We start from the raw sequence: 22,547 nt of genomic DNA, 5'->3' as shown, positions 1-22,547 counted from the left end.
ACTGAATGGGCACCAGGCATAGCCAAATTTCAGGCTAGTCTGCCTGATAAATCACGACTGACACTACATTGTATTGCAGGAATGAACTGTTTATTTCACAGCTGCCAACATTATGCAACTCTTTAGAAATAGTCAGAAAACCAGATGTGTGGTACACAAAGTACAAAAAGCCATGTCTCCTCTTCTTCCATCAAACTCCCTGCCCTAACTTCTGATCTCAGAGAGCATCTGCAAAGCCCATGAAAGGAAATTCTGCTATGTTTCTGATGAGGGAGATGAATTTCAGTACTTGATTTATTGGAAAATACGAGAACACAATCCCATCACACATTCCTATGTGATGCTTTACAATATTTCAACAATTTAAGAATATAAGGAATGAGTATTTCCAAGCTGTAGTACTTTATAAGAAATCCTATTCAATATAGAAGATCTCTTCTTCTGTTCCTTGCTTTTCTTAAACCAGTTGCACAGGAGAAAAATCCATGTTGCACCACAATATGTACTCAGTGCCCTTCTGAGCCATGGATGATTTACAAAACCAGTTTGGCTGAAGTTCATAATCTTAAACAAGAATAGACAGAGCTTTACCTAGAAAGGAGGGGAATATCCATGCCTTTGTGTTTGTGCACAAGTGTCATTTATCTGAGATACTTATATTAAAAGCCAGTACCACAATTTCAGTTTAAGGAGACATGCACAAAGGTATGGGTGCTCTTACCCCTTCTACTCCCATGGAGTGCCAAGGCATAGCCCACAAGTAGGAGGCCCTTAGTAATTAGTCTTAATGGTTTAGGAAATACAATAGCTTTAGTTTTCAGGTGTCCTCAGAGATAAAAACCCCAACCCATGAGTTCCAACTACACCCTCATACCACTTCTTTCCACACTATATATGATTTAGGCTTGAATTCCTGAATGTTTTATGAAGTCGCATGAACATCCAAGTTCAAAAAGGGAATAAGCATGGACTGGATAAAGCTTGGAGGAGGAAACAGCCCATAGAGCCAGTGAGTGGTTCTCCCATGGGTGGGATGGGCACAGCAGGCTTCCCATGGCTGGGATGGGCACAGCAGGCTGCCCTGGGCTGGGATGGGCACAGCAGGCTGCCATGGGCTGGGATGGGCACAGCAGGCTCCCCGTGGGTGGGATGGGCACAGCGGGCTTCCCATGGGTGGGATGGGCACAGCAGGCTCCCCGTGGGTGGGATGGGCACAGCGGGCTCCCCATGGCTGGGATGGGCACAGCAGGCTGCCCATGGGTGGGATGGGCACCAGGCTGCCCTGGGCTGGGATGGGCACAGCAGGCTGCCATGGGCTGGGATGGGCACAGAGGGCTCCCCATGGGTGGGATGGGCACAGCAGGCTGCCCATGGGTGGGATGGGCCCCAGGCTGCTGCTGCGTGTCCGTGCTCTGTTCAGCGATGTGGGGCAGATCCGGACCCGGTTGCAATCCCCGGTGTGCAGGCAGCTGTGCCCGGGCCCCGCTCCGTAGCACGGGGACGTTTGCTGCGGCTGGAGCAGCGGGAAGTGCATTTCCACTTGCACGGCAGCCGAGTGACGGGATCGCGGGGTGAACGAGTGCTTTTAAACGTGCGCAAAGCAGCTGTGACTTCAATCTGCTGGCTGGGACTGTGCCTGCTACAGCGCAGAATCAAGAACTGGTAAATAATGTGTAAAACAGACGAAAGAGTGATGCCGTGGGTCTGAACTCTCGGACCAAACCCCTCAGCGGTTTCTGCCGGACGCTGGCCCCCGGCCCGGCCGTGTCACACGGCTCGGCCCTCGGGCCCTGCGCGGCCGCCATCTTCCCCCGGGGCCGGGAAGGGAACCGCCTCCCGGGTAGGCTCTGCCCCTCAGCGGAGTCGCGGCGGCCGCTGCCACCTCCCGGTTCGGCTGCGGACAGCGCCTGCCGGGGCCGCCCGAGGCCGGCAGCGCCTCACCCGCTCGGGGCGGCCCCGGCAGGCGCTGTCGGGGGGGCGCGGGCGGGGCCGCCTCACGCCAGGGGCGGGGCCAGGGCCGGGGCCGCGCGAGGTAGCTCACTGCGCACGCGCACCGCGCCGACGCCCCCGGCACGGGGCTGTGACGGCGTAACCAAACCTGCGTTAGCCCCGCCCCCCGGGGTGTCCCGCGTGACGGACACGTAAACGGACCAATGAGCGCTGGGGATCCCGCACGGACCGGCCGTGCCGGGGCGGTGGTGGCCAATCGAGCTCTGCGGGTGGGTCGGGCCGGCTGCGCGTTCCCAGGCGCCTCGGCCGAGCTCTCAGTGCGCTCGGGGCGGTGCCGGCGCTCGGAGTGTTTGGGGCCGGCGGAGCGACGGGCGGGCCCGGCATGGGGGTGAGGTAGGGCCGGGCCGGCGCACGGAACGAGCGCGGCCGGCTGTCGGGACCGGGTGTTCGCGGCTGTGGGACGCGGAGCCGGGCGGAGGATGGAGGACAAGAAGGAGGAGGGCGAGGCGGAGATCCAGGAGCACGGGCCCGAGCACTGGTTCAGCAAGTGGGAGCGGCAGTGCCTGGCTGAGGCCGAGCAGGAGGAGGCGCTGGCGCCGGAGCTGCAGGACGAGGCGGCGGCGCAGCCCGAGCACAAGCAGCAGAAGCTCTGGCACCTCTTCCAGAATTCGGCCACCGCCGTGGCGCAGCTCTACAAGGGTGAGCACGGTCAGGGGCTTGGGGAGCGCACAGCAGGGACGGCTGGAGGCCGGTGGAGCCCGAGCGCGGTGGGCTCGGGGCCCGGCCCGTGGTGGGTGGGGGCGCCGAGCAGCCGCGGAGCCGCCGGGGTGGGGAGGTGTCCGCAGCGGTACAAAGGGGCCGAGGCGGCGGGAGGAGCGGTGCCGGCCCGCGGCCGCCCTCGGAGACGGACGGGAAAACAAAATGGCGAGAGGGAGGGGGAGCCGCGGTCGCGGCCCGGACAGCGCCCGGCGCGGCCTCCGGGGCGGCTCCTGCGCCGGCCCGGCCGCACCCCCTCCCCCGGCTGCCGGAGCGCTCGGGCCGGAGCGCGGCCGCGGGGCGTCGGGGCGCTCCGGCGGGGGCCGCGCCGGGAGGCTCCGGGCGGCGGGGGCGAGCCCCGAGCCCCGGGGAGGGTGGGGGGGGGCCGGGAAGCCCGGCCCTGCCGGCGGCTCCCGACGCCCAGCCCCGGGAAGAGACTCCCGACAAAATGGCGAAGCGGGGCCGGGCTCATTGTGCGGCGGGGCCGGGGCGGGGGCGGCCGGGCGCTCCCCGCCGCGCTGGGGGCACCGCGCCCGCTGCCCCGGCCGGGCCGCTGCCCGCCCGCCCCGCTCGGCCCCGATCCGGAGCTGCCTCCGGAAGGTGGAACAAAATGGCGAAACCTAACATGGCCGTTCGGAGCGGGTGACTCCAAAATAAACAGCGTGTGTCCTTCCCTCCCTGCAGACCGGGTGTGCCAGCAGCCGGGGCTCTCCCTCTGGGTCCCCTTCCAGAACGCCGCCACTGCGGTCACCAACCTCTACAAAGGTAAGGGGCTGCCCCCCCGCTGCCCCGGCAGCCCTCTCCGCCGAGCCGGGCCCCACTCTGCCTCCTGCCCCGGCTTACTCATAAGTAGGGCCTGTTAATGTCTCTTATTCACCCTGATAAAATCTAACCCGAGACTGCTTCCTGAATCTTGCAGGTTTTCCCTGGTCCACTTTAGCTGACGGTAGCTGAATCTTTTCTGTTGCCTCATGTCAATGACTCATAAACTTAAAATCTGTTTTACTTTGAGACCATTGAAAAAGGGTATCTTTAACATGTGTCAGTTTCTTGTGAATTCAAGGGAAATGTACAACGGCTTATTAAACAGTACTGAAATTCCCTGCATTGTTTATATTTCATGGTGCATTAGATGTTGGGGTGTCAGTTTAATGCCTTCTCTTTTGTGGTGAAGCGAAGTTGGGTTTAGTGCTCGTAAGATTGTGCACAGATGTTATGTGACAGAAACTTTTATCTTCTTGTGGCACTGAGGCTTCTTAAGTAAGCCTCACAGTTTATTTTAAGCACTAAAATGTCATTATGTCTGTGTTCAGCATGGCTGTAAGAAGGCAGTGTTAGCCAGAACTTTGATAGGAGTGTGCTTTGCATGTGGCAGTGCTTTAGTGCTGGGTTACTGGGTCTTTCTGAACTCTGCAGTTCTTTGGGTTGTCCCAGGAATTCATGTCTGCAGAAGGCTCATTCAGTGGCTTGTACTTTATTTAAAAGGTTGTGCTAAAATGATATATATCAGTGAAGGCTGAAATTGGCACATTGTGATTCCCATTGTTACTGCCTTCCATTACAAGGAAGGGAAGTGCTTTAAAATTACAATGTTGGTTTTTCTGGCTTATGGTTTGATTTTTTTTTTTTTTTCCCCTTGGTCTGTATGGCATTATCTGTAGTTCTACCTCCATGCTCCTTCATTTGCCTCCAGTTTTGTCATTTTGGATTTGCTTTAAGCAGTTGATGTGTTTGTGATGGGTGATCAGGTTTCTGACAGATGTGGACAGAGCGAGGGGGAAATGTGGGTGCACAGCCCTCCCTGCCAGAGTCTTGCCTCCTGCAGAAGGTGCATTTGAGTGCTGTGTGTGTGTGTCAGGTCATGTGAAGGGGCAGCACCTGAGAGCAGGAAGGTGCTGGCCCGAGGGTGTGGGTCACTAGAACATGTCTGGGGACAATAGTCATTTGAGAATGGTGCTCGAGTAGCAGCAGGTACTGTTAATAAATTGTCTGGAATAATTACAGTCTGCCTTTACAAATGGCATGGCTCTCCCTTACAGCATCTTTATTATGAAGACTTAGACTGTTTATTTCTGGTTAAAATGTTAGATTACTTCTGCTGTAGGCAAAATGAGCCTTTTTGTTGGCAATGATGTGATTAACTGATGAGTAGGTGATTGGGGAAACTAGACTTTAAGTTGGAAGCTGACTTTGGTCAGTTGTAATGTAATACTTCAAAAACCAGCACCTGAAACAAATGTTTTCTTCAAACAGATCCTAAAGTACCTGAGTTACTCAGGAATGCCATCTTTCAATTTTCAGGTAACTTGTAAGTCAGTAGAAATTTGGTGATAACATGGTAGAACCAGCTGAACACTGTCATATCTGACAAGTTGGAGCTTGCTTACTGTGAGCTTGCTTTCCCTAGTGGTGAACATGGCTCTTAAAAAAACTCCTGTTTTTCACATTCTCAGTACTGTTTGTTTTGGAGGACACTGTCAAAATACTGGAGGAATACTTGGTGGGATGAACTAAACACCACAAACTGCTTCTTGCCTTGTCAGCTGCTTTCTGATCTGATAAATACTTGGATTTTTGAGGCATCATCTTTTTAACAAGAACAACCCGAGGAATGGTGCATAATGAGAATGCCATGATGTCTTGAATGTCAGCATTTCTTCTGAATATAGATTAGAAGTTTAATATCACACCACACTGATGGTCTTACATCCTGCATTTCTGGTGCTGGTGATAGAGACTGCATTCAAGACACTTCATTATCTTGATTGCACTAAAAAAGTGAAGCGTGGTTTGTAATGTAGGATTTAGAACTTAAGGCCACTGTGGAAAGTTCTAGGTATATGTTAGAATAAGACTTCTGAGCCTACAATTTACCTTGTTTTTATTAAAAAAGCCCTGAATATTTTCTAATGTTGATTTTGACTTAGTAATTTCAGAATATATGCAGCTTGACGGCTTAGGTTTTGCAAGCTTAACTTTGTAAACAAAGTGGTTGTGGCTTTTACCATAAAAAATCTAATGTACCCGGGGTAATGATGCTTGAAACTTCTCTGGGCTGCATCAGCAGTCAGTGTTTGACCTCATACCTAGTTCACAGTTAGCACTTTGTAAAGCATTCTCATACACAAAGAAAGCAGGGTATTGACGTAAAGCCAGCCTCCAAGCCTCAGAAGGACACTCCTGGTATTTCAGGAAGTGATTAAAGGAGTATTTTCAGTTTCCAAGTTGGCTCCAGAATGTTTGGGCAGCTTTTGCTGCCAGTGCATTGGAGTCCAGGCTGCTGTGCAGTATAAAATGGCAGGAGGAATAATCTGTCATGTTACCATTGCTTTCAGAGGAATTAACATTTGTAAATGTAGCCTTTGGATTACAAAGTAGTACAGGCAGAATACTCTTAGAGTGGATACAAAGAACAGGTTAAATTACACTTGTTTACTTGTTTGGTTTATACTCCAAAAGCTCCAAGATTTAACTCAGCTCAGTTTGAGGTGGTTTTGGTCTGTTGTGTTAGGTTTGAAGTGCTGCTCTTTGGCAGTGTAGATCTCAGTGCTGTCTTTCATGGTCTGTGCAGTGGTGCCTTAGAATACAAGTCCAAGAATAACACTTAACAGTAGGACTTTCTGGGTTCTGGAGTGTGACAAAGCTACATTAGATGTGTATGTCATTGTTTGTAAACCAGTATTTTGGGATAGCTGTTCTTAAAGAAATACCTTTGCCTTCTGGCTTTTGCCTTGGGCTTGGTTAATAAAACAAGATTATAAAATGCTGTTAAATCAGCTTTGCCACATAGAAAAAAATCTATGGAATTCAAGTAAACAAAATTGGAGTGGATATGTTCATGTCTTTTAAGGAGCAAGAGCAACATAAGAGTATGAAACTTTACATGAAACTGAAATAGGTGTTGTCAAAGCTCTGATAGCAAACCTGTGACGAACAAGATGAGCATAATTGTGTGGTGAACAGGATTTGTCCCACCTGTTACTGTGGTTTGAAACTTACTCAAACTGGTAGCCAGAAATACACTTCCCAAAGTTTGAAAGCAACTTAATCCATTGGAGACACAGCTATAACTGATGTGCACAGGTGACTAGTTACATTAACAGAGAGAGAAATTGCATTTTGTAGTAGGATTTATTGTAAATTGTGTGTTTAAAACTTTTCTATATCAGAATTGCTATGGGACCCTAAATGGGGAAGGAAACTTTCTTAGCCTTTGTAAATGATATGTTGGCTAATTGAAAGACATTGGGGACACTTGTGTTCTAACTAGTTTCAAAACTCTGGCCTGTGAATTGCCTCTGCAATTGAAATCCAGCTGAAAATAGAAGAACTTGAAAGAAATCCTGAGTTTTCTGGCAGTTCCTTACCTGTCAGAATGCAGAAAAGCAGTTACTTATTTCTTATGTTGAGGCTTCCTGCTGTATTGATGCACTGTGTGTGTCTAAGTCTGTTGTCCATTGATTTAAGTATCTTCCTCAGCCTGACAAGCTCTAAGTGTGTTTTTAATGTAAATAAACAGTGCTGTGGTGTTGACCTGAAGTATAGTAAATGCTGTTTAAGTGGAGCTGGAGTTGCTGTTGACTATCTGATGTGTAAAGAGGATGGAACATTTTGGCTTTACTCTCTTCAGGTTTAATGGAACTCCTCTTTTCTGCTGCAGCCACCTTGGGGCTGCCTTATGGAGTAAGCTGTAGAAGATGTAGATACTTCTTCTTTCCCATGCTTGGCAGGAGGCCCCATCAGTGCTGTGCTGTACATTGCTGTGTAACACTAAGAGAACTTTTTTCTGTCCTCTTGCAGAGAGTGTGGATGCCCACCAGCGAAGCTTTGATTTAGGAATTCAGATTGGCTATCAGCGTCGGAATAAGGATGTGTTAGCCTGGGTTAAAAAACGCAGAAGAACTATTCGAAGAGAAGACTTAATCAGCTTCCTTTGTGGAAAAGTCCCTCCTCCAAGAAATTCTAGAGCTCCCCCAAGACTGACTGTAGTATCCCCTAACCGAGCTACTTCAACAGAAACTAGCTCATCTGTAGAGACTGATTTGCAACCCTTCCGTGAAGCCATAGCTCTGCATGGTAACTGTCACTTTTTCAATACTACTTGGTTAAAATTGGGTGGGGGTTTTTAAGGTGTGTTTGGCATATCATAATGTGTCATGTACCTGGTGTTCCAGCTGAAGGTATCCCCTTCTTTCTTTAAGGGAGCTTTTGCATGTATAAGGCATGTGTTGGCTGCTAAGAATTTGTATAGTTGAGTATTTTCAGTGAAGAAAAGATGCTGAATAAAAATGAAATTTGGGTCTGTAATATTGCACAGCTGTGTACTCAGCAGTTAAGTTTCAAGTCTTGGTAGTGTTTTTGAAGCATGAAGAGACTTGGCATTCATGCCAATGCTAAAGTAAACAGAATTCTTGGAAAATGGCAATGCTATGCTAGCAACTAGTTAAATATTAAGATTTGACTACCAGCAAATTTTTGGAGGCTTAGGGAGGGAATTTGGTGTCTGAGGCTTCTGTCTCTAGCTCTCTAGTACCTTTGTTAGGCACTAATGCAGTTCAGCATTCTACTAAAAGTACCCTGGGAAGGGTGTTTCAGTTACACATTTTTAAAATAATTGAGTCCTGTTCAGAACTTTGTTCTAGCTCACTTTCAGATTTACATGTCTTCCATTGTCATACTGAATTGCCTTCCTTGCCATCACCAGCAATGCTGGGTGTCTCTCTTTTCAGATATGAATATTCAGTAGCTTAATCTGTGTTGGATTATGATTGAGCAAGTGATAGACAGATGTGCTTTAAACTGCTCTTGAGGTGAGATGGGGCAGTTCACCTCTGGGTTTTGTGCCTTCTAAAATTCAAAAGGGTAGTAGATATCTTGAGGTACAAACCCTAGACATTCTAAAAATGAAAATGAAGCTATCTAGAAGTGCAACCTAAATTAAATTTTTACTGTCTGGATATTCTCAGTGGGGGGTAGAATTGATGGGTTAATTAGGAGCATGAATTCCAGAAAATGCAGATTTGGCTTCTGCTGTGCTGTGGTGGTTTTTAAAGATGCCCAGTCCAGACACTGTTACTGTCTAGGTGACAGCCATTTAAACCAAGCATGCTTCCCTACTCAGCCATGTTGGTTTTGGCAGTTTCCTGTCTCATACTGGAAGGAGGCTAGGGAATTCTGTGCACCACTGTTGCTTACTCAGTGTAGATAAAATTAATTCCATGAGAACAGCTGCAGAAGCTGGCTCTCGCTGTGGTAAGCACCCTCATAAAAATGCTTTTCTGAAAATATAGTTGAATCTGTGGAGTTGGATTTAACTGGAAAGGCTCAGTCTCAGGTGAGAGGAAGCTTAGGTAGGCTCACTTCAGCACAGTGAGCTCTCTGAGCAAACTCAGAGGTGTTTTTATTGGTAATATGGCTCTTTTTGTGTCCATGTATCATTTCCTAGCATCTGCTTTGTACAGAGGTGGTTTATGGAAGTCACTTTTCTATAGCATGAGGATCTGAACAATGATATATATATATATATATAAAGTTTTCCATATTTCATAATGTAATGCAGGGTTATGAGGAAGTTCTGTCCTCTGTAGTGGCACTGCAGGGGCTCAAAATGTACTTTTTCCCCTTCATCAGCTGGTTGACAAGATTACATGTCAGTCACCTTCTGGATTAGGTTCTCCTCATATCAGTTTCAATCTGGTCCTTGACACAAATGCTTTTGTGCTGATCCTTTAGTGACTAGGCTTGTATTGGGCCTCATAACTGTTTTTAGGTTTATTGCCTACAATGTTTGCATTACTCCAGCTTTTCCCCTTTTTTTTTTCTTCAAGGAAGTTGTGATTAAGCAATCTCATGAACTCATTTCCTATTTATTGTAGGGCTTCTCAAAAGTATGTTTTGATTTTGAAACCTGCCAAGGACCTTTAGGTGTGTGTATATTGTCCTCATGAGGCCTGTGCTTATCATAATTTTTGGCACATTGTTTGAAAGTGCTGCTTCTAGGTTTCATGAGAGAACATGAGAACCTGGTGATAGTGAGGAGCAGTCCAGGCACAGAGGTTTTGAGAGGAGTTTCCAACTGGCATGTAAAGGTGAGAGGTTGTTTTGTGCTGGTTGGCTTCTGGTGGGAATAGAGTATATATTGATCATGTGGATGGGTTGAATTAGATTTGAGGGATAATGCTAAAACTTTGCTGCTTGCAGCAAGACCCCTTTTAGTAAAGCAGGGATAGATATGAATAGCCCATGGCACCAGGTAAAGTGGAAGCAGAGCTGGGGTATTGACTTCTCAGAAACAGGTACTATTATATGTCTAAAGATCATGGCATTATAGCTTGCTGATCTTCCCCTGTGATGGTGGAAAATACCTGTTTTTTCATAATCTAACCCCTAAATGCATCATAAGCACATCTGAAAATTTTGAGAGAAGCAGTGGTAACAAAATAGCTAATAATTCAGTATTTCCTGGAACATCAAACACAGTTCTGGGTGTATGCCCTAGACTAAAGCATTAGAGATTAGCATCCTTTAGGCATCAGTACAATCTTTTAACTGTATGCTTTCTCTGAAAAGAAGTATCTTAAAACTGAATTTTTGTCTCCAGCCCTGTAACCTCTAACCTATATTTTATCTCTGTAAGATGGTTGACAGTTTTTTGGACAGGATATTGACCCCAGAATTTCATCTTCTGATACTGGTTATCAAGTCTTTGTACTACAAGAAAACCTGAGAGCAGAACAGCAGAGAAGAACCCGTTATAGTAGCTAAAAGCAAAATTATCATGGCAAAAAATTAGGCATGAGAATGTTTAAGATGTGATCTCCCTTTTCTTTTAACTCCATAGCACTTATGCTCTGCAGTTGTTACTGACATCTTGTCTTGAGTGTTACTTACTGAGAAGGAGACTTTGGAACGTTACTCTGGAGAGAGTAAACTTGGGTAAACAACATCTTTTCCCTTATTATCAGCTTTTCACTGTTAGCATGCTGATAGGTAACCTTGAAATAAAGCATGGCTGGTGACTTCAACTGTGAATATTTGAAAAGAAGTTCAAGCCTTTTAGAACAGCTGAGTAGTTATCTCAAGGTAATACATGATGTTTTACTCTGGAGTGCCAGTGCACTTTTCTGAAGCTTTAATGAAACATCAGTCTAATGCTTTAAGATGTGGTAGTAGAAGATAATACCTTTATTGTCCAACATCTCAATTACAGAGTTGGTTTTTTAACTTCCATTAGTCCCTGAAATGTCATTGCAGCCAGGGAAAGTATGGATGTGTCTTCACCTACTCTCTGGATGTGTATTGACATTTCCAGTTCTGTAGGAGATGAGTTTCAAATGACAGAATTGCATCAATCTGAGCTAACAGTACAAGACTCCCAAACACTGCCACGTGCTCAGCCACGTTGTGCCTGGCTGTGGCTGCTGTACCAAGTGTGGTGCACAGCCCCTGTCCTTCCCTGTGCATGTGCTCCATGTTTCACACACCATCCTCCCAGCAAAATGGGAGAAGATGCTGACATTTCAGGAGGGGCAAGAAGCAAACTTGGAAAGGTAGTGTTGAAATGCATTTGACTTGAGCATTCTTAATCAAAAATTAGGTGAATTTGGGGAAAAATAGAGCAGCAGTACAGTGGGAGAACATTAGTTCTTTTTCTCCTTAGCTTTAATGTTGATGCATATAATTCATGTGATTTGGTCTCTGTGGGGTAGGGAGAACACTTGCACATAAGAGTGTGTGACCTGGCCCCTTAAGAGTCTGAATTCCCTCTAGGCCTTTGTGTTTGCTTCTCAGAATATTAAAGTGCAGTTTAAAACAGGGGCACTTAGCAGAGTGGAGAAGCTGCAGCTGGTAGAAGAGGGGATGGAAAACAGAGTTCAGATTGGTCTGACACAGGTTAATTTAAAGGTTGTATGTAAATATAGCTGTGATGGAATTGTGTATTGGTATGTGCTGCTAAAACTTGCTCTTTGAGCCAGTATTATGAAAGGGTGAATATGACAGAGGAGTGACAAGGATCTCTCTGCATGCAATTTTGTATTTATCTGGGTTATTAACTAATTCCTCCTTTAGTCACACTACCTAAGCATGAATGTTCCTTTTGATACTTCTGATTAAAACTTCTAGAAACAATAGTTAGTGCTATGTGGAACAGTAGCTACCCAGTATATTATGCTGTGATAGTGACCTGAATAAGTTGTACATGGACATGATTGTAGTGCAGATGAAACAGCATTTACAGTTTGTTAGGCCAGTGGTGACAAACTTGCTAATTTTGAGTTGATAGTTTTAAGCATTTTGTAATCCATGAAACATATTTTCAGTCAAGCATTCTAACATCTTGATAGTTTTGGAGTGTACTTAGCTATAAATTGGGTAGTATTGGTCACAGCTCCTTTTAATAGTACTGTAAGACCTTTTAAAATAGAATTCTTTGTAAAATCATTGTCTATGAAATGTCATTGTTGATGAAAGATATGACAGGAAAGAGAATGTACTAGGTACTGCAAAATGTTTGAGATATGCCTTCCACTTCAAACCTTTCTAATTCAAAAGGGGGTCAGAGCCATGTGGACCTTCTTAAAGTCCTCAAAGAGTAAAGGAGATGTCCCTGGTAGAAAGGAGTGAGAAACTTCAGAGGTGGATGTGAGATTGTGGGGAAAAATAAAGGCACTTCAGCAGCTGTTTGGATCTCTGTCCTGTTGTATGGACAGAATCTGTCCTTTTGTATGGACAAAACTGACGTGCCTGTGATTAAGGCCATATTAATCACAATCCAGACATTTGAGGTTGGGAAGTGGTGTTTGCTGACAGTCATGTCATCTTACCACTTCCTAGTGTCAGTTACTGCTTTAGATGCTTTGGGAAGAGCTCTGAGTCTGCTGAAAGCTTGAACTCAGAGTAATTCACAGTAAATGGTTTTTCTGAGATTTCCTCTGCCTTGCCACAGCTTCCCAAGGAAAAACTTAATTCTTTTCCCTGTCAACCAAAAGTGAATTTTTTTGAGCATTGCAAGTCATTCTCAGAGATGTTGGTTCCATGTAGTGGCATCTTGATATTTGAATATATGCCTTGAGTTTGCTTTGACTTTTCCATGTTAGCTCAATTAGCCAATCCTAATGTGCAAATCCAAACTGTGATCTGAGTGTTTGATTTGGCAGTCTTGCCCTTCAGGATGGATGGGCAGTGCTGTGTGATGTGTTCACTGCCAGGAGCTGGGGCTGTCAGTCTGTCAGTGTACCCAGCCACGACTCTTACTGGTACTAAGTACCTGTGTGAGATGCAAGATTAACCTGTAGCTCAAAGCCCATGCTGTGATGCAATAGCCTTGTATTCTGATCTCTAGGATTAAATTCAAAGCTACTCTCCTGCCTTAGACACTAAGTTGACTTAAAGATTTTAACTTGTTATTACCTCCTGAAGGTTGTTTTTGTATTTAAATGTACAGTGATTCAGCATTACCTAAATACTGGGAAGTCAGTGACTGCTTTAGGCATTGCTTGTGAACTTTGGCAGTCTGGTTTAGCATATGCTGCAGTGTGTTACAGATACATCTTTTAACTGTATCAACTATTTTAAAGAATGCTTGTTACTTGAAAAGGCTCCACTTCAAAACATAGTTCTTGAGTGGTGGCAAAAAATGTCTTTTGGCATCACAGGTCAGTTTTGGGGTTTATTTAAAATAATTTTTCTGCCCTTACTTGGGCACTAGATGTAGTAAAAAGATGTCATGATAAAACTGAATTGCTATGTTGTTCCTTTGGTATGAGTTGTATGACTGATAAGTGATGTAAATTGTTGACTCTTAAGTGTAAGTAATGACACTAAACTTGTGTGGTCACAGCAGTTTTGCTTGGAATAGGAACATGGGGGGAAATCTCTGCAATCGGTTTGGATTTGAAAAAATGTCACCTGTATGCTGTCAGATTTTTTCCACTTTAAATGTACAGGATGAATTAATGTTTTTTCTGATGTATGTCATGCCAGTTGGAATTAAACTACTGATGTCTTTGAATTGTGAAGTGGTTTGTTACCTGCCCAGACTGTGTGTGTTTGTAGTTTATTCAGGATATGGTATCTGAATTGGCTTTTTCTCATACATTTGTCATCAAGTTTAGCTGCATTACTTTCTTTGGTGGATGCATGGGAAATTCTTTTCCTAATGGTTTTGAATTTAAGCTCGACCTTAATCCTGGGAATACTGTCACAAACTCATTTCTGAGTTACCTTTACACTAAAACAGCTTTTTCTGTTTAAATACTTTCTGCCATTGTGAATGAGCAATGATTTTGCTATTAATAAAATCTGCAGGGTGCCTCTTGGAGTTCAGACCATGCTTCTGGGCCCTGTTTGAACACCACTTGGAGCTGTAAGCAAAAGCCCTAAGAAAGAATCAGTGATTAGTGGCTGTGTGTATTGGTTGTTGTGTAATGCCAGATCTGTGTGAAGTATTTCCTGTGCTGTTACAAGTTGGAAGCTTTAAATGTTCATTCAGTAATGTTCAATAGAGTGACGTTGGCTGGGCTGCTCCATCCTGACCTGTGTATCAGCCTGCCATTGCTGCAGATAGCTTCTAGACTTCACCTTCTACCTGAGGTTTCTGGTGACTGAAGTTGTAGTTCTAGCAGGCCTCTCTTCCCAGAGCCTCTGAAGTTGCCTATCTGGCCTGCCAGCAGCTGGTGGATTGGGTTTTGTTAGGCTTGACTTGTCAGTCAGTGGTTTTTGGCTGCTCATTTGACAGTACATGGAGATGGGAATTAGTGCATGCACAAGGTTTATGATGGCTGGACAGAGCTATGGAATATTTGAGACTGGAGAAGGGAGCTCTTAAGATTTTAAAGGTTACTGAGAGAGGAATCTTCCTGGACAGTTCAACGTTTCCTCGTTCTTGTTAGAAAATATGCAGACCTATCTTTATCTTTGATAGGACCAACAGATGTTTCTGTACTCTCCTACTAATACTCAGGCTTGGAAAAGTTATGATAGTAAAGATGTTTGTCTTAACTCTGAGCTCCTGTTTATCTCCAAATACAGACTGAATGTGAAATTGAGAAGAGTAGTTAGACTTTTGTGTATTAGTCCTTACTAAATTTTTTGTTTTAGAACTTTTGCAAAATTGTAATGTTACAGAAGGCAGAGGTAAATTAGTATGAAAGTTCATGGTTGTCTTTTTATGGCCTTTTTTCTATAATAAATAAACTTCAGTTTGAATCAAATACTATTAATCTGAATACAAACCAAAGTTCTTGCAGGGTACCTGTGACAGTGATTTGTATCAGATCTGTTGATAACAAATTTTGGGTGATTGCCATGTGGTTTTCCTTGCTTGTTCTTTAAGTGCATTGCTGTTAGTGTTAGCCATGAAATAAAAGCTTGTGTTTATGAACTGGCTGTGGTGTACACCTGTCAGAGACCTGCTGCCAGGCTGCAGTTTCCTTCAGGGAGTGAAAGGGAGCAGGGTGGTGGTGTTGACACGAGACCAGGTCAGTTCAACTCAAGTCCTTGGCAGGGCTGTGTAACTCTTGGTCCAGTGTGAATCTCTTTAAATTGAGATTATCTGCTCTCGAGTATGTCCCTGTATTGAATAGCGTGTCATGCCTATGGAGTTAATGTTTTTCAGAGTGTGCTGTTACATCCTGGTGCATAAGCTCACTTTTAACATCATAAAAAGCAGTTCTGGTAACTCCTGGATTATTGCACAGGCTGAAAGCTGAGAAGGTGTGGTGCTGTGGACTGGAGTGGTACAAAGAGCAGGATGAAGTGTCTCTAAGGTGTTGGTGGAACGGGGCTGAGTGCAATGCTGTGTGGCACACGTGGGGACTGAACTGTCTGTGCTGTCTGACTGAAGCCCTTTTTCTCTCTCTCCCCAGGTCTTAGTGGTGCAATGGCTAGTATAAGTGTTCGCTCGAGTACCCCAGGCTCGCCTACTCACGTGAGCAGTGGCTCCAATGCTAGTCGAAGGAGAAATGGACTCCATGATGTTGATTTGAACACTTTCATATCAGAAGAAATGGCACTCCACTTGGACAATGGTGGAACTAGAAAGCGTACCTCAGCCCAGTGTGGCGATGTCATTACAGACTCACCAACCCATAAACGCAACAGAATGATCTAAACTGCAAAAATTTCAAACCCACCATGCTGCTTGAAAGCCACTTGATCCTCAGAGTACTATTGAAAAGGAAACATGAGGCCATCTTTCCATATTCACTGTTTAAGACAAAGAATTCAATAAATGCCATAAAGGAAATTTTAGATATTACATTTAGATGCCTCTTGTAACTGCGGCTTTCTTAAACTATATTCTTAGCAGAGGACATCAGATATTGTGTAGTAGTTAGCAAGATCATCATAGGCGAACATGTATCTGTTCCAAGGCTAAAAGTGACCTTACTTGTATTATTAAAGGGAAAGGAAATTTCAGATGTTTATTTGGCTATAGAATTCTTTTTTTTTTTTTTTTTTTTTGTCCTTTATTTCCTGCTTTGAGTATTTGCTTAAACAGTATTGACAGTTTGACTGAAATTGTCTACAACATGACTTGGCATCTTTGTCAAAACTGCAGGCTTCCATTTTTGCAGCACTGTACCATGCACCTAGTTTCTGTATAGTAACAGTGTGCAAGTTATAAATATTGGACTGTACCCTTTTTAGTTTTAAAAGCAGTTGATAATTCTGGTGATTGTGTGATAATGTAAAGAGGTGCTATGATGGTCATGCAATTAATACTTAATATTGAATCAATACAAGGATCTTTATTGGATTCACTTTGTGTGTTCTAGTGCTCTGAAGTAGCAATATTAAACTTTTCCCCAATTAACTTCATAGGCTTTTAAATCAGTTTGAGAAAATATATGTACTTATTGGTATTATCCTTGTGGTAATCATACACAGTGCAGACTGCACCAGTGCTGACCTAAATTTAGAGAAAAATGTCCTGTAATTGGAAAATAGGCTTTTCTGTTCAGTATTAGTGGAGGGTAGGTTTTGTGTACACCCATATCCTATTTTACATTTCTTGTGAAGTAATTGCCCATTGCTGGGGAGGGGTGGGAGGAGAGGGAATGTGGGGAATAGTTGGAAAAGGGGTGTGTTCTAACAAGTAAGACTTCTGGTCACATGTGGAAACTTGGACTAACTTAAACAAGATTCTGTGATGCCATCCCCTTTAGGAGGGAGTGGCATGCAGGTTCTGTGAAGTGCTAAGAAAATAATTTAAAACTGGAAGTTGATTATAAAACTCTGGATAAACATGCTGTAAGCATGAATTAAAAAGGATAAATGGCTTTCTTTTTGTGTTTAGCTTACATTCATAGGATTGAACTCTGGCTGCCGTAACTTAAGCATAGTCTAAACCTGAACTAGAGATCAAGACTGATCTGCTGCAAATCTGTTTCTGAATGGGGAAGGACAGATGTCAGTCTCAGAGTGTCCTGACTATTTTTATACATAGAGGGAGCAAGTCTTTGGTGGAGAGCTCTGGCCTTAGGGCCTCTAAATCTCTGCCTTGGAAAGGGATAACACAGGAAGAATAAGAAAAAGGAGAGCTCCAACCCTGCACGTTGGGAAAGGGGTATTTAGAGAGGTGGTATGCATGCTTTAACTGGAAGCATAGGTTGATCCTGGGATGAAATGTAGTTATGCTAGATTCCCAGTACTGAGAATTGTGGTTTCTGGCAAAGTTAAGGCACCTTGAGCTCCATGTTAATACACAGCTCTTCAAGACTTTTGCTTACATGCTTGTAGAGTCAGATCTCTTTTGTATTATCTTTGCTGTTTGAAGCAGACTTCACTGTAGGTTTGCCCTTTTTACCCTCTCATCGATGTCTGTAGTCAAGGCAAGACAGCAATGCTGTGTGAGATACTCAAGGCTCTCTACTTGAGCCTGATTTCCTTGCCTTGTGGTGCTTCCATCACATTTCTTTACACCCAAGAGCCCTTGAAGATGTCAGTAGTTGCACAGTACTGTAGCAAGAGGCTCTGTAGTTCATGGACAGCTGTCAAAGCGTCCAAAGAAAAGTGCTAAGAACTGCTCCAACCCCCACCTGTGTTACATAGCTGAACTTGCACATCACTTGAAACTCAGTATACATTAATTTCAGTTACTGCTATTAACTACAATTCATAAGGTTTGGTTTATGTAAGATGTTAATACTGCATAAAGCTAGTTTCTTTTGGAGACTGCATTTTCAGCAAAGATTTTGAAGATGGTGTCTGAATATACATTAGTATTTATTAGACTTTTGGCAGAGGGATATTTGTTTTAAAAGAAAGGTGGAGTCCTGAACAGAAAGGACAGGTGTGAGAACCATTCTTCAGCTCTTCTGTTTATTTTTTAACTGGCTTGTACAAGTAAGATGCTTATGCTCTGCAACTTCTAACACATTTTATTCTTGATGTGGTAAAGGTGACATCGTACTGGTATCAGTCCTGCACGCAGGGACTGAGCTGTAGCAGTGCTGCTGGTCTAGCCCAAATACAGAGCCTGTTCAAATTTCTCCTCCCCTTTCTTGCCGTGAAATAAATCTTGTTGAAGCTCTGAAGCATTAAGTCAGTCTATTACCATCTAAAACTAAATTTGTCTGGCTTCTTATTTAATTTGTGCCATTTTTCTTTGAAAGAAAGCAGACTTTGGTATTAAACTGGTTGCATTAATGTTTTTTTTTTTTGCTTGTACCTTAAATATTTGGCAACTTTTGATTGTTTTTCATTTAGCCCCAACTGTTGTTTGCTCTTTGACCTCTGCCAGAGTGATCAAAAATGCATGTATTCACCTGATAAACACAGGAGAACAGGTTGTCTCTGAAAAAAAAAAAATAAAAAGAAGTCCAGTACCTGTTGCTTTGAAGACTATTTCTTGTGCCAGTGTAGAAAACTGATGTTCTGGAAATAGCTTTCAGCTATATCCAAACTGTAGCTCCTGGAGCCAGAAGTGAGTTGGTTTTCAGTAGGGAAAACTGACTGGAGAACTGTTTCGTTTGGTACAAATGGTGCTCACTTTTGCTTTCTCCTCTGACTCGTGCAGTTGCCCGGTCTCTTCTCCGTGTACATCCAATCTAACCTGAATGTGCGGCAGTTACATAAAGTACATCCTGCACTGAAGCTACTGAGCTTGGCTTGCTTATTAATGAAGTAAGTTTTAAATGTTCAATTGAAATCTATATTACAATAAAGTCATGCAAAAATGATTTTGGTTGAAATTGAAGTCCTGCAGTTAAACTTACTTTCAAATGTGGTTTACCCAGCTGGAGTAATAGAAACTCTATAATAAACCTAATAAAAAAAAATACAACTAATCAGGCTGCTTCGTAGTTCTTTGAAGTTTCTGAATAATACAGTCCAGTAATGCCAGACAAGAAGTGATTAGTGTGAGCTGACAGGCTGCCTTGGTTGTGCAGATCAGGACTTCCCTTGAATGCACTTTGGTGTAGCTTTCACACAGGGTTTTGTTTTGTCTCCTTTGGACTAATGCTGGTACAAAAAATTGGGGTGTACTACATCTGTACAAAATGTTCTGCAGACTTTCAACATCACTAATACTTAAAAGAAGCATCTTAAAGAGGTTTAAGTGGCATAGTTTAGGAAGTTAAGTGGTGTTGACTTCAATAGTAGAGCTTTCCAGTCTTTTGCAACAAACTCTTTGGACTTAAGTGAAATCAGGTGCTTTAATTAGCAGCATTTCCTGCTTCATGTGGGTGTCCCTAAACCTGCAAACTATTTTCCACTTGCTTTATCAGCAGGTTTTAGAATTCTATTATGAAGGAAAGCTTTATTTCATAGGGGCTTTCAAGTTTTAAAAGTATCTTTTTAATTAAGGTTAACATTTTTTCACTTACTTAGCCACCGAAATGTTCCAACAGGAATTTAGAAAGTTTCTTAAAAGGCTTCTAAATCCCAGTATCTTTCAATTATTAGCCTGGAGCTAAGTAATCCTTTGGCAGAGATGAGGAATGCAGGCCTGGTGTGTTGTGTGGGGCTGATGTGGCTGTGTGGGGTGGCCACAGGGCCCCGTGGGTGCTCCTGCCAGAGCCTCTGCTGGTGCAAGGGCAGGGCCCTGGCACTCCTTGTGTGAGCCTGGGGCTCCTGGGGAGAGATGGAGCCTGGGCAGCTCCCTCAGAGCCCTGAGGCAGTACTGGTGCTGTCTGCTGCCCTGGGCCCCTCTCTGACTGTCCCCAAAGGGTAACACACATGGCTGGAGTGAACAATCCAACCAGAGTCCCTCCTGTGCAGGAGCAAGCATCACCTGCCTCTGGGGCTTCTTGCAAGAGAGATGGAAGCAGATGTTCCTCAGTGGGCAGGGAGATTGCACTTTTCCTGTGTGCCTTTGGTTGGTGGTGCTGCTGTCCTAGGGACACCAGCACTGTTCACTGGCCACAGGGGGATGTGAGGGGGAGTGCACAAGGTACAAGGAGCTCCTTGAGCCCTTTGGGCAGACACTGCCTTGTAGAAAATCTTACAATTCAGTATTAAATGCATCGATCAGCTGGTTAAAACAGCATATAAATGCTGTTAAATTAATCATGCTTTGCAATATCTCCCTGCTCTTCTATCAGATTTATTTTAAGGTGAAGTTGTCTCTGTGTGCTATAGAACAGCAAGCTGGGCATGAAGGGCAGTCCTGGGGTCCCTGTTGGTGTTGTCATGGTGTAACAATGTTACATTTAGAAAAACTCACAATGCTTTTCCAGCTCTGAAACTCAAGCCACAGGAATTTTTTTTGGTACTTTGAACACCTGGTGTTTTTTTTTTTACAAAACATCAAAGCAGAGGATACACAATGTTTGCATTTAAAGTAGGTGTGCTCAGAACTTTGTTCTGTTTCTACTGGAGCTCTGAGAGGGCCACGTCCAGCTCCTGCCCATGCAGCCCTGTGTACCTGTGCTCACAGAACAGGGCAGTGCTGCCCAGCCCAGAGGTTAGTTTGTTCTTTTCCTGGGCATTTCCATTTTTATATTGCTGTTTAAACCTAGCTTTCTTTTTTGAAGTGAATTCCTTGAGTACCATCTATAATATGTATTGACATCAAGATGGGGAGAAAATACCAAATTCTGCTGTTTAAGTGAGTAATTACTTGAACTCATGGTCTCTAGTGTTACCTCTCTGCAAGATTATGGTCTCTACATCACTTTCAAACCACAAAACTCTGTGCATCTTTGGTATGCTCTAGGCCAGTCTTATGGCTGTTTTTAAAAAAACACCTGCTGTGCTTTTTTGAATCAATTTCAAAGCTCTGGAGGGAGAGCTTTGCCATAAGTTTGCAAGAGTGATATTGCTATATCTATTTCATAGAGTACAGCTGAAGATAACTAATGCTGGCTTCAACAAAAGAGTTCTAATGCCTGTTTTCCTATTCTCTCTGAAAGCCTCAACAAAAAGAAATACATGGTTTATGCTTAGAGGTGACTAAACTCAGCTGAGGGGGACCATCTTCTAGAGCCTTGCATTGAATGCCCTGCCAGTAATCCTACTGTTTATTCTACTGAGGGAGCTATAATTTGTATTTTTGCTTTCATCTCTAAGCTTTTCTGCTGAAAAAGCTCACTCAGTGAAACCTGATTTTTTTCCTGGCTACATTTAAATTACTTCCTGTGAAAGAGCATCTGTGATCTCCCATGGGGTAGGCAGGCTTTTTTCCTCTCCCCAGAGAAACTGTTGTCCTTAATGTGAATCACTGAAGATGTGTGTCTTGCTGCTAAAAGGAATTTTAAAGTCTTTGATTTAAGTGATTGTGGCTTTCAGAGCAGGAATCTGCTGAAGAGACACTGAGTGTTGTAGCTGCAGAGGCTTGTGTGCTTCCAGATGACAGTGCAGGGATGCAGCTCATTTGGAGTCTGACATTATTAATTAAAAGCTGATTTGTCTGCAGCTGCTTGCTCTATAACAACTTCTGATGTAGTCTTGCCAGAATTCCTTAGGCCTAGATGCAAATCCCAAAATATGAGCAGTTCATCTGTCCTGTGTAGAAATTTTCCAGAAAAATGGGTTCAACATATTTAAATCCCAATAACTGGGTCTTTAATCCCTTCAACACAAGAACTAAGAGTTCCTTCAGAGTAAGTTTCCAGGTTAACCTGATCTTTCCTGATTGACCCATGAGCCTTATCTGCATCTGGTTTTCTTCTTCCCATGTGTGACCCTACCCAAGAAGCTTCTCCCTGTGCTAAGCACAGCCTGTGTGAAGGTCCAGGTGTTTCTGGTAAGTGCTTTTGCATACTTTGTGGTGGTTTTTCCAAGTTAACATAATCTTGGATTGTCTGCAGGTTGTGGGGCTTCTACCCCTGAAGATACTGCAGACTCCATCCTGTTCTTGGACCTGCTTTGGGCAGAGATTGGAGCCAGGTAACCTCCCAGGCTCACTTTCCACCTGAATTAATCTAAGATTTGCTCTGTCCTGACCTTCTCAACACAGTTTTATCTGTGAGGGGGTAAAAGGCACTGCTGTCCTTGCTGCCAAGCCGTACCTGCTGCTCAAAACACTGGCAAGAACAGATGAATTTTCCTTTCCTATGAGGCACATGCTCCTCTGGAAACTTAAAGGTTGTCCTCAGAACTGTAACTCCTAAAGTACAGGTAGCCCTTCAAAGCAGAAACCAATCCCAGATTTGACTATGTGGATTTCTTGTCTCCATCTTGTACATTTCATGAGCTTTGAAGGAACTGGGTGGGTTTGGGCTGGATTGTGAAGGTGCAGGTGTGTGCTGAGTTTGTGTCACCTGATGGGACCATCACCTGCAATGGAAGGAGAACATCTGCCAGACCCTGGTTTTGACAAAGGCATAAAAATGCCATTTTCTAAGGGCTGAAATTCCAGTTAAAAGTTTCTCAGTGGTTTTGTATTAAGGCCA

General features: G+C 44.1%; 1 protein-coding gene across 5 annotated transcripts; it reads left to right on the top strand.

The window, feature by feature from the left end:
- The first annotated feature begins 2,197 nt into the window (after nt 1–2,197).
- HAPSTR1 (HUWE1 associated protein modifying stress responses) lies at nt 2,198–18,890 on the top strand. Of its 5 annotated transcripts, none has more exons than XM_071444253.1 (5): nt 2,198–2,649; nt 3,391–3,471; nt 7,507–7,782; nt 9,694–9,794; nt 10,547–13,717. In XM_071444253.1, exons 1-5 carry the CDS (start codon nt 2,430–2,432, stop codon nt 10,583–10,585), a joined length of 717 nt encoding a protein of 238 aa, XP_071300354.1. In that variant the 5' UTR covers nt 2,198–2,429; the 3' UTR covers nt 10,586–13,717. The 5 variants fall into 5 exon arrangements, with proteins under 5 accessions (XP_071300354.1, XP_071300355.1, XP_071300356.1 ...); XM_071444254.1 differs by lacking the exon at nt 10,547–13,717 and adding an exon at nt 15,573–15,827 and having other exon boundaries at nt 2,199–2,649; XM_071444255.1 differs by lacking the exons at nt 9,694–9,794; nt 10,547–13,717 and adding exons at nt 14,014–14,071; nt 15,573–15,715 and having other exon boundaries at nt 2,201–2,649.
- The last annotated feature ends 3,657 nt before the right edge of the window (nt 18,891–22,547 follow it).

The sequence above is a fragment of the Agelaius tricolor genome, unplaced genomic scaffold (genome assembly GCF_023055355.1).
Source record: "Agelaius tricolor isolate 1412-34295 unplaced genomic scaffold, bAgeTri1.0.p SCAF_19, whole genome shotgun sequence".
NCBI lineage: Eukaryota > Metazoa > Chordata > Aves > Passeriformes > Icteridae > Agelaius > Agelaius tricolor.
The sequence above is the reverse complement of the archived record's forward strand: the minus strand, read 5'-3'. Positions and strand labels throughout refer to the sequence as shown.